Raw genomic sequence first — 13293 nt, 5'->3', positions numbered from 1 at the left:
ACTTCGTTCTTGGTCCTTCCTGATTGTTTGGCTTGGTTTGGGTCTCTAATTTAATCATTTGTGTTGTGAATTATTCTTCACATTCATAATCTGCCTTCAGGCTGGATGCGTGTGTGAGTGATTGGTGGTCTCAGTATTAAAACAACTTCTAACCGTTACAGTTTGTTTAATGCTCTGCCCTAGTTTGGGTTTGGTTCCTCGTGCTGACATACTTGCACTAGGAGCTGTGCAGACTCCTGCACTGTCATGTGTGCTCTCCTGGCAGATAGGAGCAGGCCCTGCAACACTAAGGTGTTGGGGTTTTTTTCTTTATGAAAAACAAACCAAAATGCACTATAGTGCTTAGCTCTGCCATTTCCGAGGGTATGGCTCATGGGCAGTGAACTCCTAGCATTGCTTTGGGGAGGATGATTGGTTTCCCATGCAAGGTGATACCTTGTACCACGATACCAACCAGACTGTGTTAGAGGTGAGACAGGTGGATGCAGCCTCAAAATAAGATAGAGGAATGAGATGCAATAGATCTCTTAAGTTGCTCAATGTGGAAAATTATTTTCATGTTACCGGCAGACGGTTGTTCTAACTTGTGGAATAACTGAATTCCTGGGGGGATGGAAATCATCATTATGCTTTTGAATATTACTCTGGTTATTACCTCAAAGTACAGTTTTGACAGTTCATGAGAGACAATCTGGGATTCTCTTTGTGTGTCTCCCAACTTTTTCATTTGGATCTAGGAACCTCGGAAAGGCTGAGATTGCATGTATTTGGGGTTTGAGCTGGGTGTATTTCTGGGATGAAGTGGTCCTTCAAGGCAGCTTGCTTAGCAGTTCAAAGCCTGCAATTTAATTGGAAATTTTGAAGCATATTAGCTAGGTATGTGTTTGCATATTCAGGATCAATGAAACGCAGTTGGGCTCTGAAGTCTGAGGGTTCAGTACTGTCACCAGCTCAGTGCTGGTGTCTGGTTTTCTTCAGTAAAGCACAGCCCATACTGAATGTCAAACTTATGACAAGATCCTGTGCTTGCATGTCTCAGACCAACTAAGGTGACAGAGTAAGAGAGAAAACTGTTTTGCAGAATCAGGACCTGATCACTGAATCAATTCCAGCTCATCGAGGATGAAAAGCATTATGCAGTAGCAACTGCAGAGCTCCTCCTGTGCCATGCAAAGTTCTGAGTCATGCTTGTCAGTGCTGGTTTTATGGAAATGTCTTCTCATTGCTTGCAGGATGACAATATCATGCGATCCTTACAGCTCTTTGAGAATGTGATGTAACCATGTCTGGTGAGTGCTGGAGGAGTCAGAGACTTTCTGTGTAACAAAGGTCTCCTTTCTGGGTGAAAGCTTTTTACAATTCAGCCATGTTCAGTATGAGGATTTTGTACGACATCTCCAACCAAATGGCAACCGAATGCAACCAATCCCACTTCTCCCCAAGAGACACTGGTGGACTTTTGTTCCGTTTTGGAAGCATGTGAATATTTTAATAAATCCTGACAAGAGAGAACTGCTGCTCAAAGTACAATGAGTAATAAACAGCATTGTTTGCTAGGCACAAGTCCTGCTTTTAATCTAGTATATGATTACATATGATAGCACATGTCGATAGCTTACTCAGCCATCTATTGCAAGTGAAAAGCTCAGTCTATACTACCATATGACAAAATGTTTTATGAATGCCTTGCTGTTAATCTGCTTTGACAAAAGTCAAATCTACCAGGGCAGTCTGTAAAAAATGAACAGTAAATGTACCTAGGACATTAACCTGACAGCCCGTGTAGCCAATATCCCCATTTCTGCAGAGATCCCACTTCTCCTCTCACATGCACTGGTGCCACCATGCTGAGTTTGGAGTTTTTCATGAACACATGAACCAGAGGATCTTCATGCCAGGGTGAGCCAGAAAGGAGCAAAACATGTGTTGCACATACAAATATCAAACTACAGAACAAATGCTGTTCAATGATGGTAAGTTCTTGCAAGACCGGGCAGGTTTCTAAGGGCTGGTACAGGAAGATGAATACTCGCTCTGGTCCCAGCCACCTTCTGCAGTCCGAGCACGTGGTGGGACACCAAGTGATTCTCCAGTGTGCATCTCAGCAGCACCGTGGTCATGTGCTGTGGTCCTTTAGGTGTAGTTTGGCACACGCTTCCTAGGTTCATCATTTGAACGTCTACATTTTTCCGTTGGACATTACAGTAAATTGTTCCCCACTTTATGGATATATTTTAGCTTTCCAGTTTTACTTAGTGCAGAAAAGGGCCCAGATGATGGAGCTGTGTTTCTACATACACACCCTGATACCCACAAAGTGCCCTGTAAGTTTAATCAGGACCTACTTAGTTGTTGTTAGTCTCAGAATCAGGTTGAGGCCAGGCCCACATATCCCTTTGGGTAGTTTAACATTTTCTGTAGCAAAATCTTTTTTTCTAGAAGGCAGTTGCATGACTTGTACAAGTCCCATTTCCTTACTAATGCCAAATAGATCATTGGTTTGGGGGGTTGTTTTTTTTAATTAGTAAAACAGAAAGAATTATGTAGTGAATTTACATCAAGGTTGGATTTTGCCCAGTAGATTAATTGTCAGCTGAGAAACATGCCAGAGCCTGCTTTGCAGAAGACTCTTAAGAAAGCTAACACACAAGAGTGCCATTGCAGTCTCCAGGCAGCTGATGGCTGAGAAACGAAGGGAACAGCCAACTCTTCCAGCTGCTCAAACCACACAGAACGGAGAGTCCCTGCCATAGTGCTACATCGCTCCCATCCAGTAAGCATATATTTTTATTATATCAGATACTATATTACAAATATACTGTTAGCAGTGAAGATATATTTTAAAAATTATCTAAGTGGAAGCTTTTTATAATACAAAATATATAGAATGCCTCATTTCTGTAGCCCTATATTTTATAAAAATTTAATCTATTGAAGTATTCCTGATTATAGAGGTAGGTCTGATCAGTACTAGTGTGATGCTATGCTAATTCCCCTAGGTGGGACGTTTTTCCTTTTTTACTGTGCTTCTCCATACACTTCTGTGTAGTCAACTTAAATATAAGTTGCCCACTTGTCATCAAAAGTGCTGTTGAAGCGAGTGAAGTTACATGTATGCAAGAATGACACCCTAGTCTATTCTGTTTATTGCCTTTCATAGAAATACTCTTAATTCCTTCCTAGAACTGATACGGAGCATAGCAACTCCAGTAATGTGCTGTGATTCACAGAAGGGATGCAATGCTGTGAGAGTAGCCTTGTCCTGCAATTGTCCGGTATTGTCTCTTTAGTTTTCATTTAACAGGCACCTGATAAAAACATCAGTTATAGCTGATATAGTGCACAATGTTTACACTCTTCCTTCTCAGTTCTTCTTGCAATCACTTTAGTAAATGACAGGATTTAATATAATGAATAACCTGCCTTTTTCCCCCCACCAAAAGAGCATCTGTCTGTTACCAGTCTAAGCAGTTAACTTCAGCTGAGGGAGAAGTGGTCAAGACAATGGAAAGCGAGCATTTGCGTTGGGCTAGCACAGTGCCTTTCTCCCCTAACAGGGTAGCTCATGAGATGGCACATACAGCCTGGAAAGTTTTGAATGTGCCCTTTTCAAAAGAATATGTTATTAGTTGTATGATACCGTAGTCCCTGAAGATAAATTAATTTCTGGAGTTAACTGCGATTAATTTGGCTTCAGCTATGTTTTCTGTGTCTCCACTAGAACTGCTGTACGGGTGGTGTGGGGGTGCCTGTGTCATAGGGGCTATAGCTGCTTTCTATCGAGAGTGGCCCCATTTGGCAACATACTTCAAACATTTCGATGTTTCTCTTGGTACATGCTTAAATGCACTGCTGAAATCAGGCTACCATTAATGACCCTGCAGTTTTGGCATCTCCTTTTCTGCTCCACTGTGTCAGTTTTGAGCTCCCAGCAGCAGTGTGGGTGTTAGGCAGAGAGGGAGATGCTAAAGCAGCACTGGCCCTGATTCTGCCCTTGAGGCGTAACTAGCTTCAATTTTGGTCTCGTAGGAGACCAGACCCCACCTGCACATACCTGATGTTCAGCCCTGGGTTGCTACCTCTCTGCTCCACTTGAAGTTCATTGTAGCTGAGACGGAAGGATTTGCAAGGTGACACACAGCAGTTGTGTTTGCACATAGCTCAAATTGTAAATTCTGCCTGTGGTGGAGTCATTGCCTTTGCAAAACCCTTTATGATCCTGTGTTTGCCTCTGATCCCACCGATATCAGCAGAGGCTGGTATGCGTCAGTGAATAGAAGGCCTCTGGGTTGTCCATGAGCAGCGTAAGTGTGTATGGCATGTGTGCTCCAGCCAACAGCTGACAGAGATCCAGTGACAGTGAGAGAATCGTACTCTGCATGGAAATGTCTTTGGGTTTGTTTTTTATGTTTTCAGTGAACGTTACTTTGTAAACTTGCAAAGCCTCCCATCACTCATAAGTGGGGCTTGCAATATTTATGGCAAATACTTACTACTACGGCTTTCTAAATAAAACATAGTATGCTATTCTAATCTCATACCATCATAAATCCTACTGCCAGTATGCGGAAGGTAGTTACTGTGCTGGCTTCTAAGTTACGGTTAGACTATCTGTCAGTACTATCAGCTGTGCAAATTTTCTCAGAGTTGTGAATGTTTAAATAATGTCTGAATCATTAGTCTGACTGTTTCATTAGTTACAAACATTAGTCGGCATCTTCATGCCAGCATTTTCTTAAAAAACCTTTCTAACGTGTTTTAGGCAACGATCTGTTGAAAAATAGGAATGTGATTAATGATAATGCAAAAAAAATGTAGCGTGCCTGTTACTGTCGATGTTTGTTTTCCTGTTACTTTGAATGCATTGCAATATTGTGAGTAATCACGAGTCAAGCTATAAACCTGAGGTATGATATCCTAAGATTCAAGCATTGTGGGCAGAACTTTGGCATTGCCTGACTATGACACATGTTGAGAACAAACATCTCTGTGTCTGTGTGTGACCTTTGATAAGATGGTAGCAGCAGTGTAACAATGTTTTTTTCTTCTTCACGGAACTGCTGTGAAAAATCTAAGGAAATGTGCAAATAATATGAATGGTGATAACTAAAGCCATGTTAATGGAGCAGCAATGCATAGCTTCACTCTTACAAATGCTATTCTCCAACAGCAATTTGTATTAAATTTTGTTGAATGGTTTTAAAAATGTTGATTTTAATAATAAAAATAAAATATCTATAGGAGGGTGTCCTTTCTTAAACCCAGTATGTACTTTTTTTGTAAGGGACACTGTCAGGTTAAAAATTTATGGTGAAACTTTTAAAAGCAGGACTCTTATAAACACGTATCTACCTGCATAGAGCCTGTTAAACTCCTGAACTGTGCTCTGAGCATAACAGTTACATGCTGATGATTTATTTGCATCACTGATTCAGGGGTACCCTTATGCTTGGTGCAGTGTCATACACCTAACTGACAGTCTGGCCCTTCTGTAAATAAAAGTTCAAAAATGTTCTACCTGCATCACTGATAGAATCTCAGAGTAGTAAAAAACTGAAAGCTTATAGTCTTTTCAGTATTTTTGTTTAAGTATAACCAGGAGAACAGGCAATTAAGTTGAAGAAAAATGCCAACACTATTTTATTTTAGAGATAAGAAAAATAAAACCTTACAGTGTCCCTTTAGCTCTGGTTTGTTGTAAACATCCATTCTGACACATGGAGAAATGCAGAAGAAATTTTGCAAGACTATATATATGTGTGTACATATATATTTATATATAAAAAATTTGCTAAACTGCATTCTGTAGGGTATGATATGTCTACCAGCACATCCCAGGAAAAAGAACATTTTCTTGCATAGATGCAGAAATGTGAAAATAAAGATGTCTGTGTGAAACATGGTATTGGTCTCGCTCCAGTGCCTAGACAGATCGCGTTGCCCAGCTGACCGCTCCCCCTGGCCAGCTCTTGGCTGTGCAGACAGGGAGCGAGTGGCCTGGGGACAGCCACTGCTGCCACCAAGGCACCAGCCTGCTCGGGAGAGGCAGCAGTTCCCTGGGGAAAATGCCAAACCTGACTTCTTGCTGTCCCTGCAAGGAAACGGTGTTGAAGCTGCCTGTTCAGTGCCCCTCGCTTGCTCTGAAGTGCACCCAGCTGCTGCTAGGCAAAGGATACTCTGGCTCACAGGCACGTGCGTATGCTTTTTATTAATTTTTCATCAACAGGTTTGCTCGAGTGGCTGTCTGAAGTCTTAGTTACTGCTGTGAGATATTAGACACCTCTGATTTTACTCTCAGCCCATCCCCATTGCAGGCTGAGCATCTCATCCTCCTCATCCTCCTCATCTCTTGGAACATCCTCCAGAGCACGGTAGGGTGAAATGAGGCATGTGCCATAACTCAGCATGTCACAAAGGTTACTTTGGAATGCAGTAATAGCTTCTTGTTACTGTGAGATTAATTCTGTAATCTTTGCAGGTTTAGCAAAGCTGGTAAGGGAAGAAGCCCAGACATGTGGGCACATGAAGATCTCTTCTTCTCTGCACAAGTAGAAGTTATTGGCTACCCGGTTCTCTTGCATTTGGGGCCATAAGATGTATCTGAGATGGAGAAACCATGCGGCATGCTGGGAAAAGTGAGGCTTGTATCTGCTACTGTGGGATTTGACTGGGAGTACTGTGGGATAACAAGTATCTGTTGGTCTACAACCTAGATTTAACTGATTGTTTAAGGGAAGAAATCCCAGATTATCATCACCTCTAAAGCCAAATGTCTGGGATCAGTTTTGAGAGGTCCAAGCCTAAATGGAGCTGAGCACTCCTGTTGGAAAGAGTACCTCTTGTTAACGTTCTGTCTTTCATCCTGAATTATCTGCTTAGCTGCAGTCTGTCTGAAACCACAGCACGTGCCCCTCGATTCAGTTGAGCATTATTTAAACTCCTTTGCCTTTGTGAAACAAATTCAAACTGGTGGCAGGCAATAGAGTGACAGCAGACAAGCACAGAGGACGTGAATGAGGCCATGGGTTGAGGAGACTCCTATCTACTGTGATCTTCGCTCCCTTAGGCCAAGTGAAAGGAATGCATGGGAAGTCTTTATAAATAACTGTTACTAAAAATAAACAGAAATGACCTGACAAATTTGAAGATATATCTGTGTAATTAAAGGTTAAAGAATAATAAAAATGCAGTTAAAATAAAAACAAATTGACAAAGTATTGGTAATAGTGATATTAAATCCTCATTGTATTTAAATCATCAAGTTAACATGGGAGGTTATCAACCACAACGGGCCAGTCAGGGATAGACATGCCTTTATAAACTACCCATGTAGTAAGTACAGTGAAGTCAGCTGAAGCCTGATATTTAAGCCTGATGTTTACTCGTCTCCAACTGACAGCATTGAGGCCAGCTGAGGTGACACATGCTTATGTGTCCAGGTGACAGTCACCCCAGTCTGCACAGCACAGGTAAACATACAGGTATCCAGTGGCAGTTTCTGTCTTTGAATTCTGTCACAAAAGTGTGCAAGTCAGGAGTTAGAGGTAGGGTGATTTAGATGGAGGGGGTCAGGCACTGTCACCTCCCCATGGGGCTCTCCTGCTCAGATATACCAATTGCTCTCTTAAGAAGAGTCAGCCACATTTTCAGCCCCTGACTCTGGGATAGCTCTCAAATACTTTAAAAAAGAAAAAAGAGGTTGGAATAAATATATATGTACATAAGAGTCTAGATCCTTTACCTCCATTTACCTCTAACAAATCCAGGTGTATCATATCTGTATGTAGGTGTACTACTCTAATTTTAGATTTGGAAAAAGAATAATAATCAAATGGGACTGAGCAGCATCTTGTTTGCTCTTATGATGCCCTTTTGTTTTTTTAATATTACGTTGATAATTTGTAATACTGCTTATATCTCATCATAGCACAGACCCTGGTGTCAGGTTAGCAAAAGGGAGCTGCCCCAGTAATGATTCAGAATTAACACGTTAGGTGCCCTGGAAGTGGCACTTAGCCCATGCACCATCTTTCAGCTAGGAGAATAAGTTTGTTTCTGTAAAAATTAATTACCCTCATCATAATTTACTGCTCCTGCTTATATAACTTGTGTTTAAGCAGCAAACAAATAGATGTCTGGATTTGGGAAGACAGGGTCTGAGTGAGACAGGCTGTGTGTGCAGGGGCATGTGCTGTCTGCTGGGCTCTCACGGGGGGCGCTGGATGTCACTGAGGTCCCTCCTGGTCCACACGGCCAGGGCCAGCAGTGCCGCGGGCAGATTCCGGCGTGCATCACGTTTAATTATCCGAGGGGCAGATGTCAGGTGTCACGTAGTGCTAACTTAACCACTGTCATACATAAACACCTTCAGCAGCTGGCTTTGAGAACTAATTAAAAAGAAAACAGTCCACTTTTTTTTTTATGAAAGTGGTCATTAAAAATATGTCTAAAAGTATATCTTAGAGTAGGGAAGGTGAACTTTGATGAACAGAATCTAAGGGAAATCAATTATTTCTAATGCCAGAGAACTGAAGCAAAATTTTGTGTCCTGTTATCACATCAGGTCTACACTGTATAGAATCAAGCATGGGAGCTGCATAAGCAGAAATCCTGTGTGGACTAATTGGAGAGCTGTTGGTGGACCTACCCCTGCAGCTTGGCAAGGAGAGGCTGGTTCTTTGCAAACATGAGACCTGTCCCACTCACCCTCCAGGAGGTGGAAGATGAACTGAGGATCTCCAGATCCTCGGTGCGTGTGGTTCTCTTCAGCCTGTTACTGTAGGGACTCAGAATCATTGTGGGGCTCTGGCTGGAAACTGCCATGGGGGGAAGGTGCCTCCTGGCAGCACAGAATAATTTTCCATATTTGACTATGAAATTCCCCTGGGAACTCATCTGTTGTCCTGTCCCTGGGCCTGCATTTGGCCACCGTAGGTGGCTCCCTCATGATGCATGCAGAGGCGTGTGGAAGAGCCAAGGTGGTACCAGGGTAATCTGCACTCCTAATTCAGGACAAGGGCTTCTGCAGGAGGCTGGCAGTGCTTCTGGTCACGGGGAGAGTGGAGTATTTCCTTTAAGAGGGTCCCAGGTTTTTAAAGTTATTTCTTGTTGGGATTTGCAACCACAGCCAGCTGCCACGAAATGGAGAATGGAGTCAGGGTTGCAGCACAACAAAGCACTGTTTGCTCCTAAGAATCAGCTCTGATCTGAAGTCTAGCTGCAGAAGAAAATAGCCCGGATGGTTACTGCCCTCACCCATGGCCAGGAATCCAGATGAAAAAATGTAAGAATGAGGCTATTCTGGTCAGCCTGAACACTCCTCACGGAACCCTGTGACCACCCTTCCCTACGCCCCAAGTTTTCTTGTGACCGTGTCCACACTGTCTCCAAAACCCAAGCCTCAGCTCAGATTCTTCTGCCTGTGACAGAGGGGGGCATATGAATGATAAAGCCCTGTTGCCATTTTCCTGTTCTTTTAAAGTATTTATTTAGTCTTTGTATTTACAGGGAAAGCCAAGGAGTGTGTATGCTGATGTTGTAAAGGATGGAGCTGAAAGGACCACCGTTAGTAACGTACAATCCACTCTTGTTAAAATGTCTGAAAAGTAGTGCTGGTTCAGAACCTTCCAGAAGGATAGTAAGGTATTGGAAAGTGTTGATTTAAAAAAATCAAAGACTGATTTTACAATAGGGTTAGACTGATTCTGTTGAAACTTGTCCAACCTTTTTGTTCTAATTACTTTATTGATTTATTTATAAATCAATATAAATTGAAAATATGTAACTATGTAAAGTGTACAAGGAGACAGAAGAAGTCAACCTGTTTTCTGTCTGAACGGATATTCTAAATTTTAGAGAACTCGGAACATGAAGAAGTACAAAGCATGAGCTGTTGTGGAAAACTATTTGCCATTATGTTACCAACTAGTTGTATGTAAGAAAAATAATATGAATTTTAGTGGGTGAGCATTGTACTGATGGGAGAGAAGACATATCTGTCTCCTAATTGATAACTAGTAAAACTCTGGAAAAAATGATGTTTCTATGACAAACTGAGCTGCAAAAATACTTCTTTTTCTCGATTTTTGTTCTGAATTTTTTAAAACTTACCTTAAAGTACTTAATCTGCCTTATATTTGTTTCATTTTGCACTAGGACATATCATAATGCTAAAATCTTTAAGGATATGAGCTACAAAGAAGTTATTGAACAGTTTACTATATCTGCCTCCTTTTGTATTCAAATGAAACAGCTGAACACAAGCAAACAAGAGACATTTCGAAATAAAAAGAAGGTAAGAGAGGTAAGAGGTTTCAATCAGAGGAATGCCTTGCAGTGATTTGAGCAATAAAAGAAAATGAACAGACCATTTAAGCTTTTAGTTTATGTCTTACTGTAGCAGTGAATATTTAGTGCATGCTATAATGTGTAAGAATGCAAAACCAGAAAAATATGGTCTAGGTTTTGGCAGCTTCTAATTCTAAAAGCAGAATTTCAGAACTTGTGAATTCACATTTCTGAGAGCACATTTAATCCCCAGTTGGAACAGAAATCTCATTGCAGCTGCAAAGTGGATGTTCCAGGGGTCAAGCAGCCCTGCTCTGGAGGGCAAAAAAACCCCATTGCAGAAATCGGTGTGACATTGCAGAGACCTGTAGTTAATTTTAGATACAGTAAAAGCGATGTTCAAAAATTTAATAGACCAGGAGAGACATACTGTTCCTTTACTATAGCTTTACTATGAGTTTGGTATAGTATTTGTAATAGTTGTATGACCTCTGTGTTGACAGTATCTGAAGACCTTGCCATCTCTGTGTATCTCTAGAGCCCCTGGTGAGGCTGGGAGGTGCTGCTTTGTGCCCACGATTGTGTAGGAGCTGAAAAAAGCCATATGACTCTGCAGGTAATTTTGACATGACCAGGAACTAAGCCAGTCTTTCACATACTAGATGAGTCCTTGTTCATTAGCTATTCCTTCCCTCCAGGGACAAGTCCATGGAGTAAGAAGGTTCCCTGTTGTAGGGGTCTGAAGAAAGTTAAGGGCAGTGGGCTAGAGCTCCCTTGGGGAAGGGTCTTGTGGTGTTGACAAAGTCTGGAAGGGATAGACAAAACCCTGCCTGGGTCTGTGTTAGAGAGCAGAGAGAACACAAAAATGTGACAAAGCTGGTCAGACTTGTTCCACATGCTGGGATTTTTCTCCTTTGGCTTTTTTTAGCACTTGGCAAAGAGGGGAGCAATAGATGATGTTTGGCTGGCCTTCTATGGTTTCGCTCTCAAGGTATTTTTAGTGCACTGATATATGGGCACCTGGGCCCTGGTTGTGTGGGTTTCTTCCTTGTTTTCAGTGAGAGGCAGCACTGCAGCCCTTCCAGACTCAGCTTTCAGGTAGTGGGGTATTAGCACAGAAACAAACGGTCTGAGACCTCCATGGGGAGTAGGCTGTACCCATCCCGTGGCTCGAGGCTCCTCTGAGTGCTCCCCCAGTAAAAGCAAAATACTCAGTATTGTCATTATTGTAATGATGTCATGGATTTTATAGTCACCAACGTTGTCCAGAAAAAATCACCACACTTGTCCGTATAGTCTGAATTTTCCAGTACAATGTTTTTTTCTTAATACCAAAATGTCATTCATTAAAATTAAACTGCCTTCAAAGGCTCCTTGACTTGCACTGCTCACATTGAGTTTACAGGAACAGCCATCTGGTATCTGCAGCTGAGTTGCCCAACAGTCAGAGAGATTCTGGGATATTGTTGTGTTTGATAGTCAGGTTGACGGAACAGTCATGCTAGTGCAGTGGTGTCTTTGGCCATGAACAGGGGCTCTTAGGCAATTATGAAAATGAATTTTAGCTTTTAGAGCAATGGATGCAGGAGGATCTGAAGTGTGAAAGCAGACGAGTTTAAGAAATTATAAGGCTTTTGCTGGAAGGTTGTAAGCAACTGATTTAACAACATGAGAATCAGACCATAAGTCTGTCTGTTCTTTCACAAGTTCCTTCCTTTTTATGTACTGTTATTTTCTTTGTCACAAATGCACTGTATTTTCTGCCTCTCTGCCCTGAGGAAGTCCAAAGTCCCAAAACATATCTTCAGGGACCTCAGTGAAACTGCAGTCAGCTGAGTTGGCCCGGGAGGAGCCAGGCAAGAAGCAAATTCCCTTTGGTAATTGTAGTGGGGCTCTGCCAGGGCACCTGGGTACCAGCGGTCCCGTGGGGACATACCGGTCAGTACTTTTCCAGATACCACATAACTTCTTCAGGGGTGTGTGATGATCTGACGTGACTGTAGATGTAGCAGTAAAGAGGCGATAGGGCCTTTAAGGACACCAGACATTTTCTCTCTGTCAGATAGTTACCAGTGTCATACCAAAGGTCATGTTCTCCACCAGCTCACAAGTGTTTCAGTGATTTTTTGGTAACAGGAACTTGTTATTTTATTTGTTAGGGCTGGAGGTACTTTATACCGTAACAAAAGTAAATGGGAAGTAGTCACAAGTGAAGGTGTCAGATTTCTTCCTCCTTTGCGATTTTCCTTGTGGTTTGGTGAGTGCATTCCCTGACCAACGGGTATATGTCCCTGATAGATTTTAGAGATCAAAAGTGACCCTGGGGAGAAGTGGCCTGAAACATCACTGAATGCACAAGGAGCATCAATCTGGCTCCAACCCAGAGCCTGTGGGAAGCTGATGCCAGCTCTGTCCCACACAGAAGGGGTAGGGAACTTTGCAGGTAGCACATACTGAACCACATAAATGTTGCTAAAACCTTTTCTTTATCTTTTGAAATGCAAAACTGAAGGTAAGTCTGCAATTCTTTCTTTTTATCCCCTTAAAATATTTTCATAGTCCTTTGGGAAACCTCCCATCATATAAAATTTTTCTTCTTTTGCTTATTTCCACAGTGCTCAAAACAATCTGCTCCAGAGGTAAACATTTCAGTGAATACTGCAATAAAATGAAAGGTGTGTGTTGTGATACCATTCAAACTCAGGTTTGGAGACCTCTAAGTTCATGTCCTTAAAAGAAAAGTCCAGCAATGTTTTTATTCAGGCTATTTTACATCATAATTCAAAGATAAGTTAATGTTTCACCTTAGGCTGCAGTAAATAGATAAAACAGTATTTCCTCATTCACAGAGTAACAACAGTTACCCTTTTACATTGTCCACATTGCTCTGTTGTGCTGATAAAGGAAAAAAACATTGCTTAATCCCTTCTAACAACAGTTGAGACTATTTTTAAACGCAAAATGTTTCTTTACTGCCCTGCCAATTGCTGAGGCATTCCTAAGACT

The 13293-nt window shown here is 41.8% G+C and overlaps 1 protein-coding gene across 6 annotated transcripts in view; it reads left to right on the top strand.

The window, feature by feature from the left end:
• Positions 1-2693, top strand: part of KCNIP1 (potassium voltage-gated channel interacting protein 1) — a 454549-nt gene extending 451856 nt beyond the window's left edge. For all 6 annotated transcript variants that reach the window (XM_074916128.1, XM_074916124.1, XM_074916126.1 and 3 more), the window contains one exon: positions 1233-2693. In XM_074916128.1, coding sequence (XP_074772229.1) covers positions 1233-1280 — 48 coding nt within the window. In that variant the 3' untranslated portion in view covers positions 1281-2693. The remainder of the gene's footprint in view (positions 1-1232) is intronic.
• The last annotated feature ends 10600 nt before the right edge of the window (positions 2694-13293 follow it).

Source organism: Athene noctua, chromosome 12 (assembly GCF_965140245.1).
Source record: "Athene noctua chromosome 12, bAthNoc1.hap1.1, whole genome shotgun sequence".
Lineage (NCBI taxonomy): Eukaryota > Metazoa > Chordata > Aves > Strigiformes > Strigidae > Athene > Athene noctua.
This window is presented reverse-complemented; position numbering and strand designations above follow the sequence as displayed.